Below are 16,881 nucleotides of genomic sequence, written 5' to 3' on the forward strand. Positions count from 1 at the left end.
GCCGACCCACCAATCAAAAAGGCGGGATGGGGGACTGTGGGTCCGTGTATTTGACCGAAGCATGATTTCACTGATTAGGGATGCGGCATAACAAACCAGCAACATCTCTAGGCAAGTACAAGTATTAACATATTAAGAATGGCTAAGCGGGTCCATCCAAGCAGAGTAGACAGGTATACAACAATGAGAACCACACTGGTCGATAGCATTGCGATAGATATATATCTTGCTTCCGGAGACGGCGAATTTGTCCTTTTCTGTTAAAACGACTGGAGGAGCTGCGTGGGCACTGATCCGCTGGCACATGGAACGGTCATGTGGGATTGATTATGCGTGGACTCGGAAATTTGCCTGTCTCTGAGTTGATGCCGTCGGTATCCGATCTTATAGATCGGCGGTATTGCTTAATTTTGATTCTAAAATTTATCAGATTTAAATGCCAATGGATCTAACCCATCCTCACGGACCAATTTGTGGGTTCCGCAGGATCGTCCGCTCCCTCCCAGTCGTCCAGATCAGAATCATTAGCTCGTTTCTGTGACTATCCGTTTTACTCCAGGTCCTGATCAGTCAAGCCGGGCAACCAGGTTTTGGTCGCCGATAGTAACGATTCAGAGAAAGCAGTTCAGAACACCCGCAAAAATAAATTAGATGAGAGGACGGCGAGAGCGGTTGTATGACTATAACAAGGCATCAGGGACTCCAAATTAGATAAAACCACTTTGACTCCCCTAAAGCTCGAGGACTTTCGCCCTGTTCATCTTCAGTAATAAGATTATGTGGATTGTAGGGATTCAATGCCAGAAGCTTATTGGTTGGATCGCGGGCATTGTCGTACAGGATTCTCGGACCTTACAACGATAGGGGCTGGCCGCCCCACTAATTTGACTAAAGGGGAAGCTTTCTCGATCCTTGCTCTCTCTCTGTGTCGAAAATCCTATGTATCTGCCAAAGGGAGGGAAAAAAGGAAGATCAAAACAAGACGAACCCCCGAATTTGAAAAGCGAAGAAAAGGATTCACTTCTTTGCCACATGGGAGAATGGTTCCCTATGTCTCCTCATCCAAAGCCATTTCCTGGGGCCCTGCTTTCGCCGGTTATATATCTTGGCTAGTTCGAGGATGGGACGACAAGATTAAGCGAGAAGTTCCGTCGCTACTCCCGGTGGCGGGGAGAAGGAACCGGGGTTCGGCATTTCACACACTGAGTGCAAGCAACAGAGCCGTTTTTCATCACACTTGAGCCTCCGTCGCTTGCACTGCAGCCATTCCGGGGTTTCAAAACCTTCCACCCTTTTAGTGTGGGCGCCATTATGCAAAAGGAACAGCTACGGAATATTGGCAGACCAAAACGGCGGCGGAGCAAGCCCCGGGGTCACGTGAATGGACGGAAACCAGCGTCTAATCACTGTATCAGATGCGCGAGTGTCATCCCTTTTCAAAAAGCTTGTCGATTATTTAGCTATTTGATAGCTTGGCTGTCTCGATGATCGATTCTACCATTGGTTGTATCCCATGGTGCTTTGAATAGGGCTGCAGGGAAGTAAATCAATTACTCTCCGTCTTCAGCCTTTTCTACAATTTGCTTCTCTACATTTCGATTCAAACCGTGAGCGCAAATCACCAGAAATACGAACCTCAGCAGCTTTTCGGTTATTCTTTCCGATCAGATGCGTCGCTTGTCTTGTACACATTTGAAGCAAATTTAGCAAATTAATTACATGCCACAGTCAATAAGCCCGATTACGGCTGGATTTAGCATGTAGCGTTAGAGTACTTCTTCCGAAACTTGGAAATCGAGCTAAAGCCATATTGACCCTCATAATGTTATGATGCCGCTTGGGACTGCCAGCCTAAAATGGTAAAACCAGAAAATTCCAAACCCCAATAATCGGTTCCTTTTTTTTCCTACGTACTAGTCATTTTCCGGCTAGACCCGAGCCAGGGACTGGCTCCTGGCTAATGCGATCGCTCCAGAGAGGTAAGACCCTGCAAAAGTAATTTCTTCGTCTATTTTGGCTGACGTTGGAAAAGTCCGACCGTGGTTGGCTGTCTAATTAGCCTAACGAAAAGTCAAACGGGTCTCGTGTATCTACCTCATGTTCACCTGTCTAGAAAATATGGGCATTTGGTAACCCCAGATTTGCCAGCTGATAATCCGGGGAGAGAATAGCGGGAGCCAATGAATGGTTGAACCAGTCACTGATTGCGGTTTGGAGCCACACTACGGCCTCCTCGGCCAATCGCTTAGAAACGCCCTTAAGTTTCCCCTGGCTTTGGCCACCCCCAAAGTCGCAATAAAGTGTTACGGGCAATATTCCCCTTTCATTTTCCCCCTCCTTCAGCTTCTTCGAACCCACTTTAGCCTGAATTAGACTTTTGGGCCACGGCTCACGATCCGTGTCAGGTTTCTATCCCCGGCATTTGTTGCTTTTGCCCCTACAGTTGCTGGTGGGTCTGTGCGAGCCTATCTTAGCCTCTCCCCTGAGCTTTGTTGTTTCGCCATTCTCGGTTGCCAGGGTATTTGGTTTTACGTTATTGGGGGATTCATTTTACCCTACTTTGCCGCCAAATCAGTGCCTATCCCGCTTCTAGACCATACACTTTTGCCCCCCTCGTGTTTAAATACTTCGGTGCCGGCAGCAACAGAATGGAGTCACATAATTTCCAACTTCGTCAGAGACTTCGCTGTTGTCGGCCCTATTTTCGTTACATTTCAAGTCTTGTGGAATCGTCAACCGACTTTTCAACATGGGAAAGGATACTTTCCGGCTTGCCGGGCAGGACTGGCCCAGGGTGACATGGTGGAAGATGAAGGGCATGCGCTTTGTCTATCTCACTCTTTGGGCGGCCATGATTACCTCCGCCACCAACGGTATCATACCCAAGGACCCTTTACGCACTGCTCACTGAAGTGCTAACTCGATCATTCAAGGCTATGACGGTTCCCTGATGAATGGGCTGGAATCCATGAAGTCTTGGAATGAGTGTAAGTGTCGAGATTATTATCAGCTAGGAAACATTAACTCATGTGTGCATTCAGCCTACAATAACCCCTCCGGGGGCACTCTTGGTCTTCTAGCCGCAGCCATGTCAATTGGTTCCATGCTTGCCATTCCTGTTGTCCCATACGTGGCAGACATTCTGGGTCGACGTGCTGGTGTAGTTGTGGGCTGTGTCATCATGATATTCGGTGTCGTTATGGTTTCCATCGGTTATCATATTGCCTTGTTTGTCGTTGGTCGCATGATCCTTGGATTCGGCTTGGGAATTGCACAGGTATGATTGGGCTCAATATGCTTTTGGATATTCGATAATTAATTGTGGCTGCAACAGGAATGCTCTCCGCTTCTTGTGATCGAACTTGTTCATCCGCAGCACCGAGCCACGTACAGCAGTATTTACAACTCACTGTGGTATGTGGGCAGCTTGATCGGTGCCGGTGTCGCTTTGGGTATGTCTTTTCCTCACATATCATATGGCAGTTATCTAACACAAGATCAGGCACGAATCACATTCACAATAGCGCGTGGTCTTGGCGTGTTCCTTGTCTGCTGCAGGGAGTCCCATCTATCTGCCAGCTGATATTCATCTGGTAAGCCATTGTTACAGCCCCTTTCAACCCAACAAAGCGGATTTGGCTGACTCTAGTCTTTTAGGATGGTGCCTGAGTCCCCTCGTTGGCTCATTTCTAAGGGCAGGCTTGAGCAGGCCAAGAAAGTCCTAGCATATGTTCATGCCCAGGGTGACGAGGACGATGCCTTGGTAAACGTGGAGTTTGAGGAGATCCAGCAGACTATTGCACTCGAGAAGGAATTTACGAAGAACGCGTGGACCGAATTTTTGTCAACCAAAGGCAACCGCCACCGCACACTGATTCTGGTTTGCATTGGCTTCTTTTCGCAGTGGTCTGGAAACGGCATCGTCTCCTATTTTTTGCCTCAGGTATGTTTGCATCTCTGGCTATTATTTGCCTTAATCATGAATGCCAGCGGCTCACCAAACTAGGTTCTCAAACTCATTGGCATTACTAACTCCAACACTCAACTTACCATCAACTTGGTTCTTAGTGCTGTTAACTGCGTTTCGGCCATCGGAATTTGCTTCTGGGTGGAATACTTCGGCCGACGAAAGCTTTTCTTGACATCGAGTATCTCCATGTTGTTGTGTTATATCTCCACAACAATTGCTCTGGCTCTCTATAACAACGGACCCAATGGAAACCAGGCAGCCGGTCACGCAGTTCTTGCGTTCATCTTCCTCTACTACATCGCATACAATATTGGATACAGCGGTCTCTTGGTATCTTACTCGTCTGAGATTCTGCCATACCACCTCCGCGCCAAGGGTCTCACGCTCATGTTCTTTTGTGTCGATCTCAGCCTGTGGTTCAACCAATATGTCAACCCAATTGCCATTGATGCTATCCAGTGGAAGTACTACATTGTGTACTGCGTCTTCCTGGTTTTCGAAATTTTCATTGTCTGGAAGTTCTTTGTTGAGACAAAGGAGATTCCTCTGGAAGAAATTGTGAAGATCTTCGACGGTGAGCAGGCTATTCTGGGTGGAGCGGTTGCATCGGAGAAAGTCCAGCAGCTTGCTGTGCATGGCGATGATAGATATGGGGCAGACAATGAGAAGGCAGTCGCATCTGCGGTTGAGATTAGAGGTTAAACGGAAGGAATGACCTCGTGGTCTGGGCCATGCCAAGTGAATAGTTTGCTGTTAGACTGGGAGATTGACTATTATGTACTGCTTCTATGCTAGTATGCCTTTTTCTGAGATATATTTATTGAACAATAATAGCGTTGAACTCTTCGCATTTGCCTCTCGTCATATCTCCACAGTTCTCTGCATAGCAAAATTTTACAGTCTACGGAATGCTCTAGTGACCTCGTCTCATAATTTGCTCTGGATAATAATCGAGGTGCCAAATCGGAAGGCTCTGGGGTTGTACGATGGCCTGCCTAAGCCGTACACGTCAATACTCATCCAGATGAGGTCGATGCAGATTGGCCTAGTCCACTTCCTGTACAAGATCAAGGAAAGGGAATCAGATCGTTGTGGCTGCGATCGCGGGTCTCAAACACCGAGACATATTCTGCTCCAGTGCCCGCTGGACAGCGATCTATGACGAACCATGCTCGACAAGTTCGCTCGCACCGATCTTCGCAGCACGACTGAATACGAGGCAATCGTATCTTACCCGCGCGCAGCCCGCTACGCTGCTGCGATGATGCATCAAACTGGCATCCTCGGACAGTTTCGACACATTGAACGGGAACCAGACGACGACGACCCCGAACGAATCGGCCTCGCGGCCATGGAGTAGGTTGTGAAGACACTGTGCATTCACTAATGGACTCTAAGACTGAGCCTCCGAGAGGGCCGGACACTCACCACTTACCAATTAGCTACGCCACCATGATCAATCGAAGATTTGGAGCGCTTGGACAGGCTAACAAGGGAAAGGCGAGAGCAAGATACGGGGACGAGAGGAGGCAGAAGAAGTGAAATGTTGTGGGTCTTATGTTTTCTACTTTTGGGCCTTGATTGGGTATAGGATCGGATACACACTTTTCTATGCTGGCCTCCCAACGGAGGACAGGTTTTCTTTGTACGTCTGTTTATTGCAAACGGCGAATCTGGAGATGGGACACCAGGCTCTGCTTCGGGTTGGGAGAAGTGCCTGTATAGCCTCGACGCAACTAGTCAGGGCTCCATCAGGTTAATAGAACTTTGATTGATTGATTGATTAAATTACCGAAATCAATGTACATCTCATGTACAGGTGCCTTTGCTTCTATGGATGACCCTCCAAAATTGGGAGGTCTGTAGCCTATACTCAAGAGCAACAGCTTAAATCACATCCGAGAGATTGAGCCGACAAACTGTGAGTGTCGGGTCGTTGCTCAGATAGGGCCACTATGGGAGGTTAATTCAAGCGAAACCATACATCGTATCCAGAATTGTAATTCGTACCTACTCGTCACGGCTAATCCGGTAAAATCGAAAACGCATGGCTAAATCGCTTAGGGCTTGCGCAGCCGAGGCTATAATGAAGCTTTGACTTTCAATGCATTTTCGGTCTTTCTTTACGTCCTAGTTAAAATTAAAGCAATCTAAAAAACGGTTTCGCCCTTGTGTCTCTTCGTAAACTATAGCCTAAACTTCTCCACGCTTTCCCCAGAAAATCTCCGGCTGTCAACAAACACCTAAGCTTCAGGCCGAATTGATTAGCGCCGTGATTTCTACCATTTTACCTGCAATTGATTTAAATTACTTGCAATCCCCGGACTTTGGGGTTGACATCTCTCATCCTCTCTCATTTTACATTACTACTTTCCAAAATGCGCTCATATTTGGCTATTACGGCTCTACTTGCCAGCCTAGCGCAGGCAGCACCTCATTTTGGACATCAAACTCCCATTGATCTTAATACCCTTGCTCGCCACCAGGGTAAGCTATGGTTTGGCACTGCTGCGGATATCCCTGGAACACCGGAGACGACCGATTCCGCATACTTGAATGTTTTGCGAAAGAACTTCGGAGAGATGACTCCCGCAAATGCTATGAAGGTATTCCTCAGTTAACTTCTTTCTTTTTATCTATTCTGACAAGACTTTTTTTCCTTCCACAGTTCATGTACACGGAGCCTGAACAGAACGTCTTCAATTTCACTGAGGGCGACTACTTCTTAGACGTGGCCGAACGCTACGGCAGCCAAGTGCGCTGCCACAATCTCGTGTGGGTCAGCGAATTGTCCGATTTTGTCACATCGCAAAACTGGACTGCCAAAGCTCTTACTGCGGTGATGAGGAACCACATCTTCAAGACAGTTCAGCACTTCGGCCGACGTTGCTACTCTTGGGATGTGGTTAACGAAGCCCTCAACGGCGATGGCACGTTCTCTTCAAGCGTCTGGTATGACACCATTGGCGAGGAATATTTCTATCTTGCATTCCAATACGCGCAGGAGGCGTTGGCGGAGATCGGGGCACATGATGTCAAGCTTTTCTACAACGATTACGGGATTGAGAACCCGGGCACCAAAGTTGATGCTGTTCTGAACCTTGTGAGTGAGCTGCGAAAGCGCGGTATTCGAATTGATGGCGTTGGCCTCGAGTCGCACTTTATCGTTGGTGAAACGCCTTCTCTTGCCGATCAGCTCGCCACCAAACAGTCTTACATCCACGCCGGCCTGGATGTGGCTATCACAGAGCTGGACGTTCGCTTTGCGGAGGCTCCATTTTATTCTGCTGCCGGCCAACAACAGCAGGCCGCAGATTACTACACCAGCGTTGCCAGTTGTGTTCAAGCTGGTCCCCGTTGCATTGGTATCGTTGTATGGGATTTCGATGACGCTTATTCTTGGGTCCCGGGTGCCTTCGCCGGACAGGGCGGTGCAGCTCTATTCAACAATACTCTTCAGGCCAAGCCGGCCTATTATGCTGTTGCTGATGCTCTTGAGGGTAAGGCTTGCAGCGTTTGTTAAGCATACGTACATTGTGTATAGATATTTGCGATCTATATCAGGCACAATATTGAGAAAATTGAATTTATGATTCGTGAAAACTCCGCATGAAGGTAGCCTAGTTAGTTAGTCATGAATTTCTTCACATAGAAGTAACACACCTAGATAAGGCTTGTATTTTTTCTTGCTGTCGATTATGCCCTAGGTGTCAGTCCTCTCACACGTGATCTCGAGACAAACAAATCGCGACCCCTGCAGCCGAGTTTCACGGCAAACATCAAGCGTCAGCAAGAATTACATCGAGTCATACCACTATCGTTGAGCACGTCATGACCAAAAAGCTGGTAATTCTCTGCTTTGGCGACTCTTTGACGGCGGGTTACTATTGTTATGGACTACACTACCATCCATATGCGGGGAAACTCAGGGAAACGCTCAAAGCAGCATTTCCCGACACCGAAATGATAATCGACGCGGATGGAGTTCCTGGAGACTTGGCCATTAGTCCGCCAGGAAGCTTCCTGCGTCGGATTCAAGACAAGTGTTTCAGCACCCAGTATGACTGGGTTATTGTCCTCGGGGGAACAAAGTGAGCAGTCTTCATCACCCTCGTTTCGGCATGATTGCAAGGGTGCTAAAACTGCCGTTCAGTGATCTTGGATATCGCTGTCAACCCGATGATATATACTCTGCGTTACAAGGCAGTTGGAACGTGGCTCTCGCTTCGGGCGCAAATGTCCTTGCCTTAACTGTTCCTGAATGTGCAGCAAGGTCCCAGGAGCTCGATGATAGACGTGACAAGTTAAACTCACACATTCCCTCACATAAAGCTGAACGATTGTGAGTGACCCAGAGACCATGACGTTGCATTTTACTCAACTGTTTATAGTCATGCATTTGATTTGCGTCGTGAGATTCCATGCCACAATGCCACCGAAGAATTCAGGCAGCTTGTCTTCGATGATGGCTTGCACTTAACACCAGCAGGTTATGATATGGTCGGAGAGTCGATTGGAGAGCATTTGGTTCAGTTGCTGAACTCAAAGGATGATAAAGAGAAACGGCAAAGTTACACTTAGGGGACTCGGGATATGGAACGATTGACCGAAGCTTTATCATGAAGGCGAGAAGGACATCCCCAGAAGAATGTGGCTTTGTTCCTTCTTCCGCAGAACTTGTTAGCCCTATGGCACATGGACAAATTTATCCTTTAAGAAGAAACCTAGACGCACCTCATAAAAAGGCATTTTACTCTTTGAGGGATCGTTATGCAGATCTTGATCTACAGGTACTGGTGCTGATCCAGATGTTTCCATTATTAGCGTCGTCAGATAGACTCAAGATCGCCTTCTAAAATACAATAATCGATTTACAGAGCCCTATTTTAACCCCAGGGACAAACTAAGATATTAGCCAGCGCACGTTTCCCAACATAGGGCTACTCCGAAAATAGCTTGGCAGTGGCCCGAGATGAAACAAGAAAACCGGGATCATCAAAGGGCTTGAATTCATTTTCGGCTAGACCCGAGCCAGGGACGGGCTTTTCAAGATGTACGATTGGTCGATCCAGATAAGCGAGGATACCCCATGGGGCCCTTTTTGCTCACGGCCGACATCGGAAGAACGGCATTTGCGCGCTCGGGGCCGAATACTCTAACAAAGAACGCGACGAGCCCGCCTCTTCAGCTCGTCTCAGCCCTTCCCTGTGCGGGTCAGAAAAATTATTGCTGATCGTCTGACCCCAGGTTTGCGTCCCGGAATATCATTCTTGTCTCCATTCACTCTTATCGGCTCACCGAGTGTCTGGAACTGGAATGTCCTCGGATTAGGCTGGATTCTTACGCGCTGTGCTAGCAGGATCACTACAGCGTGGCAAAGCATTGAGACACGCATCGTCCCGTGTGGATCTCGGTTCCCCGAGTCTTGGCTAGGCACGTCTAGACCGAGAATTAAAAATTAAAAGAAAGAAGCTGGGTGCCGACGCATCCGAAGAGCGAAACGGTCAGCTCGCTGAATTTCCTCTAGTGTCACTCTGGCGAGTCAGTCTATAGGCTGACCAGCACACAACCATGCCCTTTTCCCCCACACAAATTGTTTGGTGGCGTGTGCCCCCCCGGCGCCTCTGGAGAGAATTATTAGAGCAAGCCACCACATGCACTACTCCAGAATGCTACCGTACCTCTACGCATAAGCAACCGACTAATCCGGATCTAGAGCTAGCAGCCATCTAGCAAATTCCAAATAGAGCTTGTGATACGTTTAGATCATGCTATGCCGGTTTCTTGATCGTTGGCAAATTGTTGGATCCGTTCTCCTGGTTGGACCAGCTTAGCGGCAGTGATTGCTGTCCTCAGTTCTGTCAATGCAGACGGCGGGATATAGCCAGTCACCTTCTGTAGCCTGATGACCCGTAAATCTATTTGTTGGACAATGCTCCCACTGGCTGCGTTGATCAGACGTCCCAGGTATTGCGAGGACAGTTCGTCGCCGACATATCTGGAGTTCACAGTGAACCAGCACCGGTCAAATATCGGCCAGGCGGGGATGAGGTCTCATAGCACAGAATATTCGCCGTAAGCACTAGCCCGTAGACACTCCGTACAGGTACACGAATGTGGGATGATAGAGCCATCTGTCGCTGACGAAGGGAGGACAAATTACGACTCATCAAAGCCAGTGGGCAGCTGGATGGTGGCGCTTTTTCGGATCGGCCGCGTGCGCTCGTTTCGTGTCAACCAATAGACAGTGCAGCTTGAGTGGAATTGCTTCTTTTTGGCATGGCTTGATGGCGTCCGCTAGTCTCTAATGATCTGTTTTTGAATGTTTCTTGCCAGGGCGGAGTATCGCATTTCCGATAATTTCCCTCCCACCTCGGCCTTACCAACCAATATGGGCCTTAGCGTACTCATGGCTCGCCTGAGAGGTACATGGATATCTAATTCTAGTGTTCATATGGTGCCGTTGGTGATTGGCAGGCGGTTCTTGGAGCGAAAGACGTGAAACGATGCGACTATATAGTCCAGCGCATCCTTCCCAACCCGGGAAGCTTTTTCATCCCCTGATCCTATATCTTTCTTCTTCTTTATCAAGACCACTTGCGTTGTACGCCTTCCAATATGGCAGTCAGTCAGTCGGTGGTTGGCCGCGCCAACGCGGAGAAGCCTCACGGTCTCGTGGGTATGATTAAGAACCCCTATGTCTTTTTGACATGTTGTTTTGCATCCCTAGGGTACGTTTACTAATTTCCAACACTTTTTTATCTCCTTTTAACCCCAAATATACTCTCATCACTCTCTTACCGTTTTCGTACCCGCCGTGACTAAAATAACCCTCCAGGTGTATCATGTACGGATACGATCAGGGAGTGATGGGTCCTATCCTTGTCATGGAGAACTTTGAGAATCACTTCCCTTATTTTCAAAGTTCAATCATTCAGGGCTGGTTGGTTTCTGCACTGGAGCTCGGTGCTTGGGCCGGCGCTCTCATCAACGGCGTTCTCGCAGACCGCATCTCGCGTAAATACGCCATGATGGTTGCTGTCGTTATCTTTACCCTGGGAACTGGTCTTCAGGCTGGTGCACAGACGCCCGCATACTTTTTCTCCGGCCGGGTCATCGGTGGTGTCGGCATCGGCATGTTCAGCATGGTCATTCCTCTCTACCAGGCTGAAGTTGCTCCCCCGGAGCTGCGTGGATCGCTCGTGTCTCTGCAGCAGCTTTCGATCACTATCGGTACCACCATCGCCTTCTGGCTCGACTACGGCATGCAGTACGTTGGTGGCACTACCTGCAATCCCGAAGGTGTTGCCAACCCTTACAACGGGCCCAATCATAGTTATAATGCCGCCCAAAACAGTAGCCACACTTGCTTGGGTCAGAAGACCATTGCCTGGCGCCTTCCTCTGGCCCTCCAGATTATCCCTGCCTGGATCCTGTTCTTCGGCATGTTCTGGTTCCCCTTCTCCCCCCGTTGGTTGATGATGAAGCACCGCGACGACGAGGCCCTCGCTTCCCTTTCCAAGCTTCGCCGCCTTCCCGGTTCAGACCCGCTAGTGCGCGCTGAGTTCCTTGAAATCAAGGCCGCTGTCATGTTTGACGAAGAGACTGAGAGGGAGGCTATTGGAAGCGGTGGCGCCCTGGCCCCATGGAAGGCTCTGTTTGCGCCGAACATGTTCAAGCGTCTGATGATTGGTTGCTGCACCATGGTCTTCCAACAATTCACCGGTATTAACGCTGTCCTGTACTATGCGCCTCAGATTTTCGGCTCCTTTGGCTTTTCGTCGACCAAGATCACCCTGCTCGCCACCGGTGTGACTGGCATCCTTCAAATTCTCTTTACTCTGCCCTCCGTGCTCTACCTTGACAAGTTTGGACGCAAAACCTTCCTGATCGTCGGTGCTATTGGCATGTTCCTGTGCCACATTGTTGTGGCCATCGTCGAGGGTCTGTACGAGGATAAGTGGAACTTGAACGAGGGATTGGACAAGCCGCAAGGCTGGGTTGCTATCGCTTTTATTTGGCTGTTTGCAGTCAACTTTGCCTACTCTTGGGGTATGCTTCTTGATCCCGATCCCCTTTTTGCTCTGGATTTGAATTTTCCTTAACAAATATTAATATATAGGTCCTGTCGCCTGGGTGTTGACCCAAGAAATCTTCCCCAACAGTCAACGTTCTCGCGGTGTCGCTATCGTCGCATCCACCAACTGGATGTTCAACTTTATCATTGGCCTGACGACCAAAGATATGCTCGGTTCGTTCCTCCCAACTCCTCATATACATAATGAGCAGTCACTAATGGATTATAGACTCTATGAAATATGGAACGTATATTTTCTTCGCCGTCTTCAGCGGTCTTGGCGGTGCCTTCATTTGGAAGTTCGCTCCTGAGACCAAGGACAAAACCCTTGAGGAGCTGGACGTTTTCTTTGGCGGTAGTAAGGAGAGCATTGCCGAAAGTGACCGTCTCCGCATGGAAAGAATTAACGAGCAGCTGGGTCTTGCTGGTGTCGAGAACCTGGAGGATCTGAATACCGAGAAGCAGATCACTACTCAGCAGGTTGAGGTCACCACCACCTCCAACGCTTGATCCTGTGAATCATCCGTTACTGCGGGGCAGGTGTGGGATACGAACCAGTAAATGATTTGATGTTCATATTCCGTAGCTGTCTTGTATCCAGCATTCATTTACGTCCAATGTCTGTGACTTGTCGAGACCACATCGCAGTCATGTGACACTCCCTCTTCAAGAGCCGTGTAGATAGTCGGTTTAGATAGCCTCATTACTTCCCACTTCAGACATCACTCAATCAATCATTTGCACTCTTTCATTTCACTCCCAGAACGCCAGTATTCAGCTCTCAAGATCACTTAAACAATGTCATACTAGGCGATGTCTGATAGAATTCCTTCTCCACAGATGACCGTTCTGAATTACATTTGATTGTCTCCAACCTGTTTGGAGTTTGGGGCTGTGGCCTAGTACTCATGATTGCTAAAAGTAGCAATGGGCTCTTTATAGAGGTCTACACTGATAGCCACCTCATTTTTTCTTCAATAAGTTTTAGATAATAAGCCCCTCTTGTCCTGTCGAGGGAGGTTTCTGGGAATCATCGAAACTGAAGCGCTTAACCATTGTCTTGTAGCTCCCTGTCACAAAATGTTCAGGTTTTCCAATGCTAATTAATAACTTACAATCATTGGATGATTAAATGATTTCAACATGATTTGGTCAGAGGAGTGGACCGCAGAGGATTGTTATTAGGGCTAAGATGGTTCGACTTTCGGGATATACTACTGATAATATTTTCGCTGGACTTCCTCTATTCTCCTCATCTACTTTCATTATTACTTTTCGTTTCTCAATCCACATGCCTAATTGATGAGTGGTTTGGTGACTAAGAATGCCATCGAGCCGGGACATTTTAACCGTTTCGGGTAAGGTGAGGGTGTGCCCGCTTCTGTATAGATAGTCCAGTCTTATCTTGTCTGAAGCGGAAAAGGACATTTGAGATAGCAAAACGGTTTGGAATCCTTCGGATGCTTGATTATCAGTATACAAAAATCAGGCAGTAGAATCGATCAAGCATCTGAGCAATGTTGAGTCGCCTAACATAAAGAGGAAAAATAACCCATCTACAGGTAAATTGCCTCCGGATAATCTATCAAGTAGGTCCAAGAGGCACGGCGATAGCAAAAGGACAAAGCCATCATTATTCCACGAGTACATTTGTGATATCTCTCCGCATGTCGTCATAGCCGTGCATTTCCTCACCAGATAGGGAAAAAGCATTCGACCGAGTGTCACAAACCTTCATTGTCGGATGCGTATATCTTGTCACTGTCAATCGGGGAAACTAAGACCACCACCCCCGCATTGTGATCTTCGTCTTCTATGAGCGATAATAGGATATCCCAGATTGCCCAGCCGTCTAGGCTCGGAATACTTATTTGGGCTCCTCTCCTGGGGGGAACTCGTGTGGAAAGTATACGAGCACCAGCATCGAAGAGACACGACACAACATACTTGCATGCCAACGCGCCACCTTTCAGGATATACAGCCGCATGAACTCAGACAACATGGATCAACTACTGAGTCCAGAGAATATCTGGCGAGTCAGCCTATTCCTAGTTGCCGCCACAGGACTATCCTATGCCCTAAATCGATCATTCGGCAAAACCATCCTGAGCAGAGTGACCCTGCGCCGCCGTCGAGACTCAACAGCCAAAACCCCACCTCGCTCGTTCTCCCCTGATAAAGCCCAGCGCAGCTCGCCCACAAGCTACAACTGTGCCCTACCGCCCCAACGCAGAGCAGCCCTGGCCGAACTGAAGAGTGATGCCGTGCCCTGGCAGGAGGTAAGCGAGGAAGAAGTATCACGACAGATTCTGCCGATGAAGGCAGATTATAGAACAAGCCCAGGCAGCCTTTACACTCCAACGGGGTTCTCGGTACAAGAGGTCAAAGCCCTAGGCGACTTTCCTGACTATGCAACGCTTAGCGGTGTTCCGCTGCCCAGACCTTATCCCCAGTTTGATATTAACAAGGCAATGCCCAGGCCATATCGTCCGTTCAGATGGGCCTATCATCAGACCATGTGTATGTCCAGTCCTTCTCCCAACTGGTAGTACACACTCAGAATGGACATTGATTAACCTGATACAGCCCTCACAAAACTAGACACCGACTGGTGGATCGAGCTCGAGAAAACGTATAAGAGCCGCATCAACCAACGCAAGGAATTATATGCCAAGGAAGGCAAAGCAGTTCTTGACGCTCTACCTGGTTCCGAGCTAGCCTGTAAGGAGCTGATGGAGGTTGTGCTGCAATTCATCTGCGCGCGATATCCGCACTATTTCTCACTCGTGGACAACCGCGTACTGCACAACCGCATTCTTGGGACGGAGCAGGATATTAGGGCAAAGCCACCGCTCGAAATCCTCCTCGACAACGTGCCGGAGGACTTTGCACTTATGCTGCGTGATGACAAGACGGGCTACTATATTCTACGAGCAGCGGTGATCTGCTCAGCCCTAGGTTGGAACGTGGGCTCGAAGATTGATCGCCAGTTGCATGAGATCCACGAGCCGATTCCGGACTACAAGGAGAAAATGCAGTTCTCCATGGACCGGTATGTTTGCCTCATATCTCTTCAAAAGCAATATTCTGATATACACAGATTCTTCACCAAGATGCCGACCGAAAAGCCCATTCAGCGAGGCTCATGGGGCCTCGAGGTTGGAGAGCCATTGTACATGGCGCCTGGCGACCCGCTCGAAGAGGAAAGACGAAAGCAGGATCCCAATCTGCGCATTGGCGAATGCACATTGCGCGTGGATTGGCAGACCCTCCGACGTCTGCCTCTTTCCGGGGCTGTTGTGTTCAACTTCAAGGCGCTGTTCACGCCACTTTTGGAATTTCGGGATGAGCCCGGGGTGCCGGCTATTGTTGCTAAGGTTCTGAAAGAGGGAAAGAAGAGTTTTATGGAGTATAAGGGAACGTGGCATGTTCACCATGTGGTACTGCCGAAGCTAGAGGAATGGGCTCAGGAGCAGGAGGATAAGGGCCTTGTGCCGGAGAATTGGGAGGTTGCCACCTTGGATGACAGTCCGTGGTTTAAGAATTGGGAGGAAAAGTGGCACCGCCAGCAAGGGTTTTAGGGTGCAAGCTTTGGGGATACTCTGTATATAAACGTGATTTCATCATGTCATTTTGAAATCGCCGCTGACATCCATTCGAGATCAGGGTCATGTCTCGGTGAGGCTATTGTACATATAGTTTGTGCAGGCGCGCCAGGAAAGGAGTCATGGATATCGAAAATTTCCAAAAATGACCATAGTAACAAGAAGCACGCCAGACACAGCTGTAATATATCATGGTGTGCAAAATTGCACCACGTTGTCGATAACAAGAGCCGGCGCTTGTTGACTCATGTTCGATTCAACGAATGCATGAGATGTCAGAGGCATGTCGGTGAGGCCGAGTGCTTGATCGGCACTGGATTCAGCCGGGCGTGTGGATGCAGTGGTTGTTTCACTGACGAAGGAGACATGCCGATGACTCCGAGAGGGTGCGTAGATGGAGAAGTGGGCCAGGACCAGAGTATTCAATCTTCTCCATTGTCTTGACCCTGGGCAGACCCTTCCTCACTGCCCTCTCCGCCCTCGTCGCGATCCTCTGCATTGCTTTCTCGATCCAGTTCCTCCAACTCATCCTGCAACGGACTAACCCGCTCATCCAACAAGTCCAAGTCCTCCAACTGCTGTCGTGCCGGCAGCTTCCACAGACTGGTACCACAGACACGATCCTTGGTAAGCAGATCATCGACAAACTGATCCATATACGTGAGCACAAAGGTATCGCGGACCCTGCGCTTCAATTTCCGATAATCAAGCAGCAGCGGTTCCAACGTCTTGTACACATCCACAGCATCAAAAGTGAGCCGAACATAGAACGCCGCTAGTGCGCGCAGGTACTTGAAATCGCCGCGCTCCTTGACAACCCCGTTTTCCGGCTCGGCAGCCTCAGCCTCATCGTCGCTGCCCGGGTCGCTGAAGTTGAGGTACTCGAGGATCACATCTCGCTCGGGGCTGAGTTGCAGCAGCTTGAACGCGAGGCACAAAAAGGGCGTGGGTTTTTCGGAGACGCCGTATGTGCCACCGAGGGACGTCAGTTCGGTGGCGCGGTCGCACAGCGTGGCGGCGTTCAGGCCGAAGCATTGTTCTTTCCAGTAGTAGGAGTCGGTGATGCGGTCGCGCACGGCTTTCTCGAAGAGGGTGACTGGGTTGACGCCCCGGACCAGCGGGCCCGTGTACCCCCGATTGTCGAGAAAGGCACTGGCGTCGGCGCGGTGGGAAGCCATTGCAGAGAGCCGCGTGAGGTAGTGAAGTCGAGGTTTGTGGAGAGAAAAAG

At 49.1% G+C, this 16,881-nt stretch overlaps 6 protein-coding genes across 6 annotated transcripts; 5 read left to right on the forward strand and 1 right to left on the reverse strand.

Annotated features, from left to right (window-relative positions):
* Positions 1-2,749: 2,749 nt before the first annotated feature.
* On the forward strand, positions 2,750-4,672 carry N7474_002089 (sugar porter family MFS transporter; the record flags this gene model as incomplete). Its single annotated transcript, XM_057193504.1, has 7 exons — positions 2,750-2,873; positions 2,934-2,987; positions 3,042-3,277; positions 3,335-3,452; positions 3,503-3,593; positions 3,658-3,943; positions 4,007-4,672. 7 exons carry the CDS (start codon positions 2,750-2,752, stop codon positions 4,670-4,672), a joined length of 1,575 nt encoding a protein of 524 aa, XP_057058457.1.
* Positions 4,673-5,138: 466 nt separating this feature from the next.
* Positions 5,139-5,512, forward strand: N7474_002090 (uncharacterized protein; the record flags this gene model as incomplete). Its single annotated transcript, XM_057193505.1, has 2 exons — positions 5,139-5,326; positions 5,413-5,512. The coding sequence occupies 2 exons, from the start codon at positions 5,139-5,141 to the stop codon at positions 5,510-5,512; spliced, it is 288 nt and encodes a 95-aa protein (XP_057058458.1).
* Positions 5,513-6,348: 836 nt separating this feature from the next.
* On the forward strand, positions 6,349-7,493 carry N7474_002091 (endo-1-4-beta-xylanase D; the record flags this gene model as incomplete). The annotated part of the gene is made up of 2 exons (XM_057193506.1): positions 6,349-6,576; positions 6,639-7,493. The coding sequence occupies 2 exons, from the start codon at positions 6,349-6,351 to the stop codon at positions 7,491-7,493; spliced, it is 1,083 nt and encodes a 360-aa protein (XP_057058459.1).
* A 3,095-nt stretch (positions 7,494-10,588) lies between these two features.
* Positions 10,589-12,557, forward strand: N7474_002092 (sugar porter family MFS transporter; the record flags this gene model as incomplete). The annotated part of the gene is made up of 4 exons (XM_057193507.1): positions 10,589-10,701; positions 10,809-12,022; positions 12,093-12,221; positions 12,277-12,557. 4 exons carry the CDS (start codon positions 10,589-10,591, stop codon positions 12,555-12,557), a joined length of 1,737 nt encoding a protein of 578 aa, XP_057058460.1.
* Positions 12,558-14,033: 1,476 nt separating this feature from the next.
* Positions 14,034-15,629, forward strand: N7474_002093 (heme-dependent oxidative N-demethylase family protein; the record flags this gene model as incomplete). Its single annotated transcript, XM_057193508.1, has 3 exons — positions 14,034-14,568; positions 14,635-15,100; positions 15,149-15,629. The coding sequence occupies 3 exons, from the start codon at positions 14,034-14,036 to the stop codon at positions 15,627-15,629; spliced, it is 1,482 nt and encodes a 493-aa protein (XP_057058461.1).
* A 446-nt stretch (positions 15,630-16,075) lies between these two features.
* On the reverse strand, positions 16,076-16,831 carry N7474_002094 (PRP38 family protein; the record flags this gene model as incomplete). Its single annotated transcript, XM_057193509.1, has 1 exon — positions 16,076-16,831. One exon carries the CDS (start codon positions 16,829-16,831, stop codon positions 16,076-16,078), a length of 756 nt encoding a protein of 251 aa, XP_057058462.1.
* Positions 16,832-16,881: the final 50 nt, after the last annotated feature.

Source organism: Penicillium riverlandense (genome assembly GCF_028828495.1).
Source record: "Penicillium riverlandense strain IBT 135883 chromosome Unknown utg000001l_segment0_segment0, whole genome shotgun sequence".
Taxonomy (NCBI): domain Eukaryota; kingdom Fungi; phylum Ascomycota; class Eurotiomycetes; order Eurotiales; family Aspergillaceae; genus Penicillium; species Penicillium riverlandense.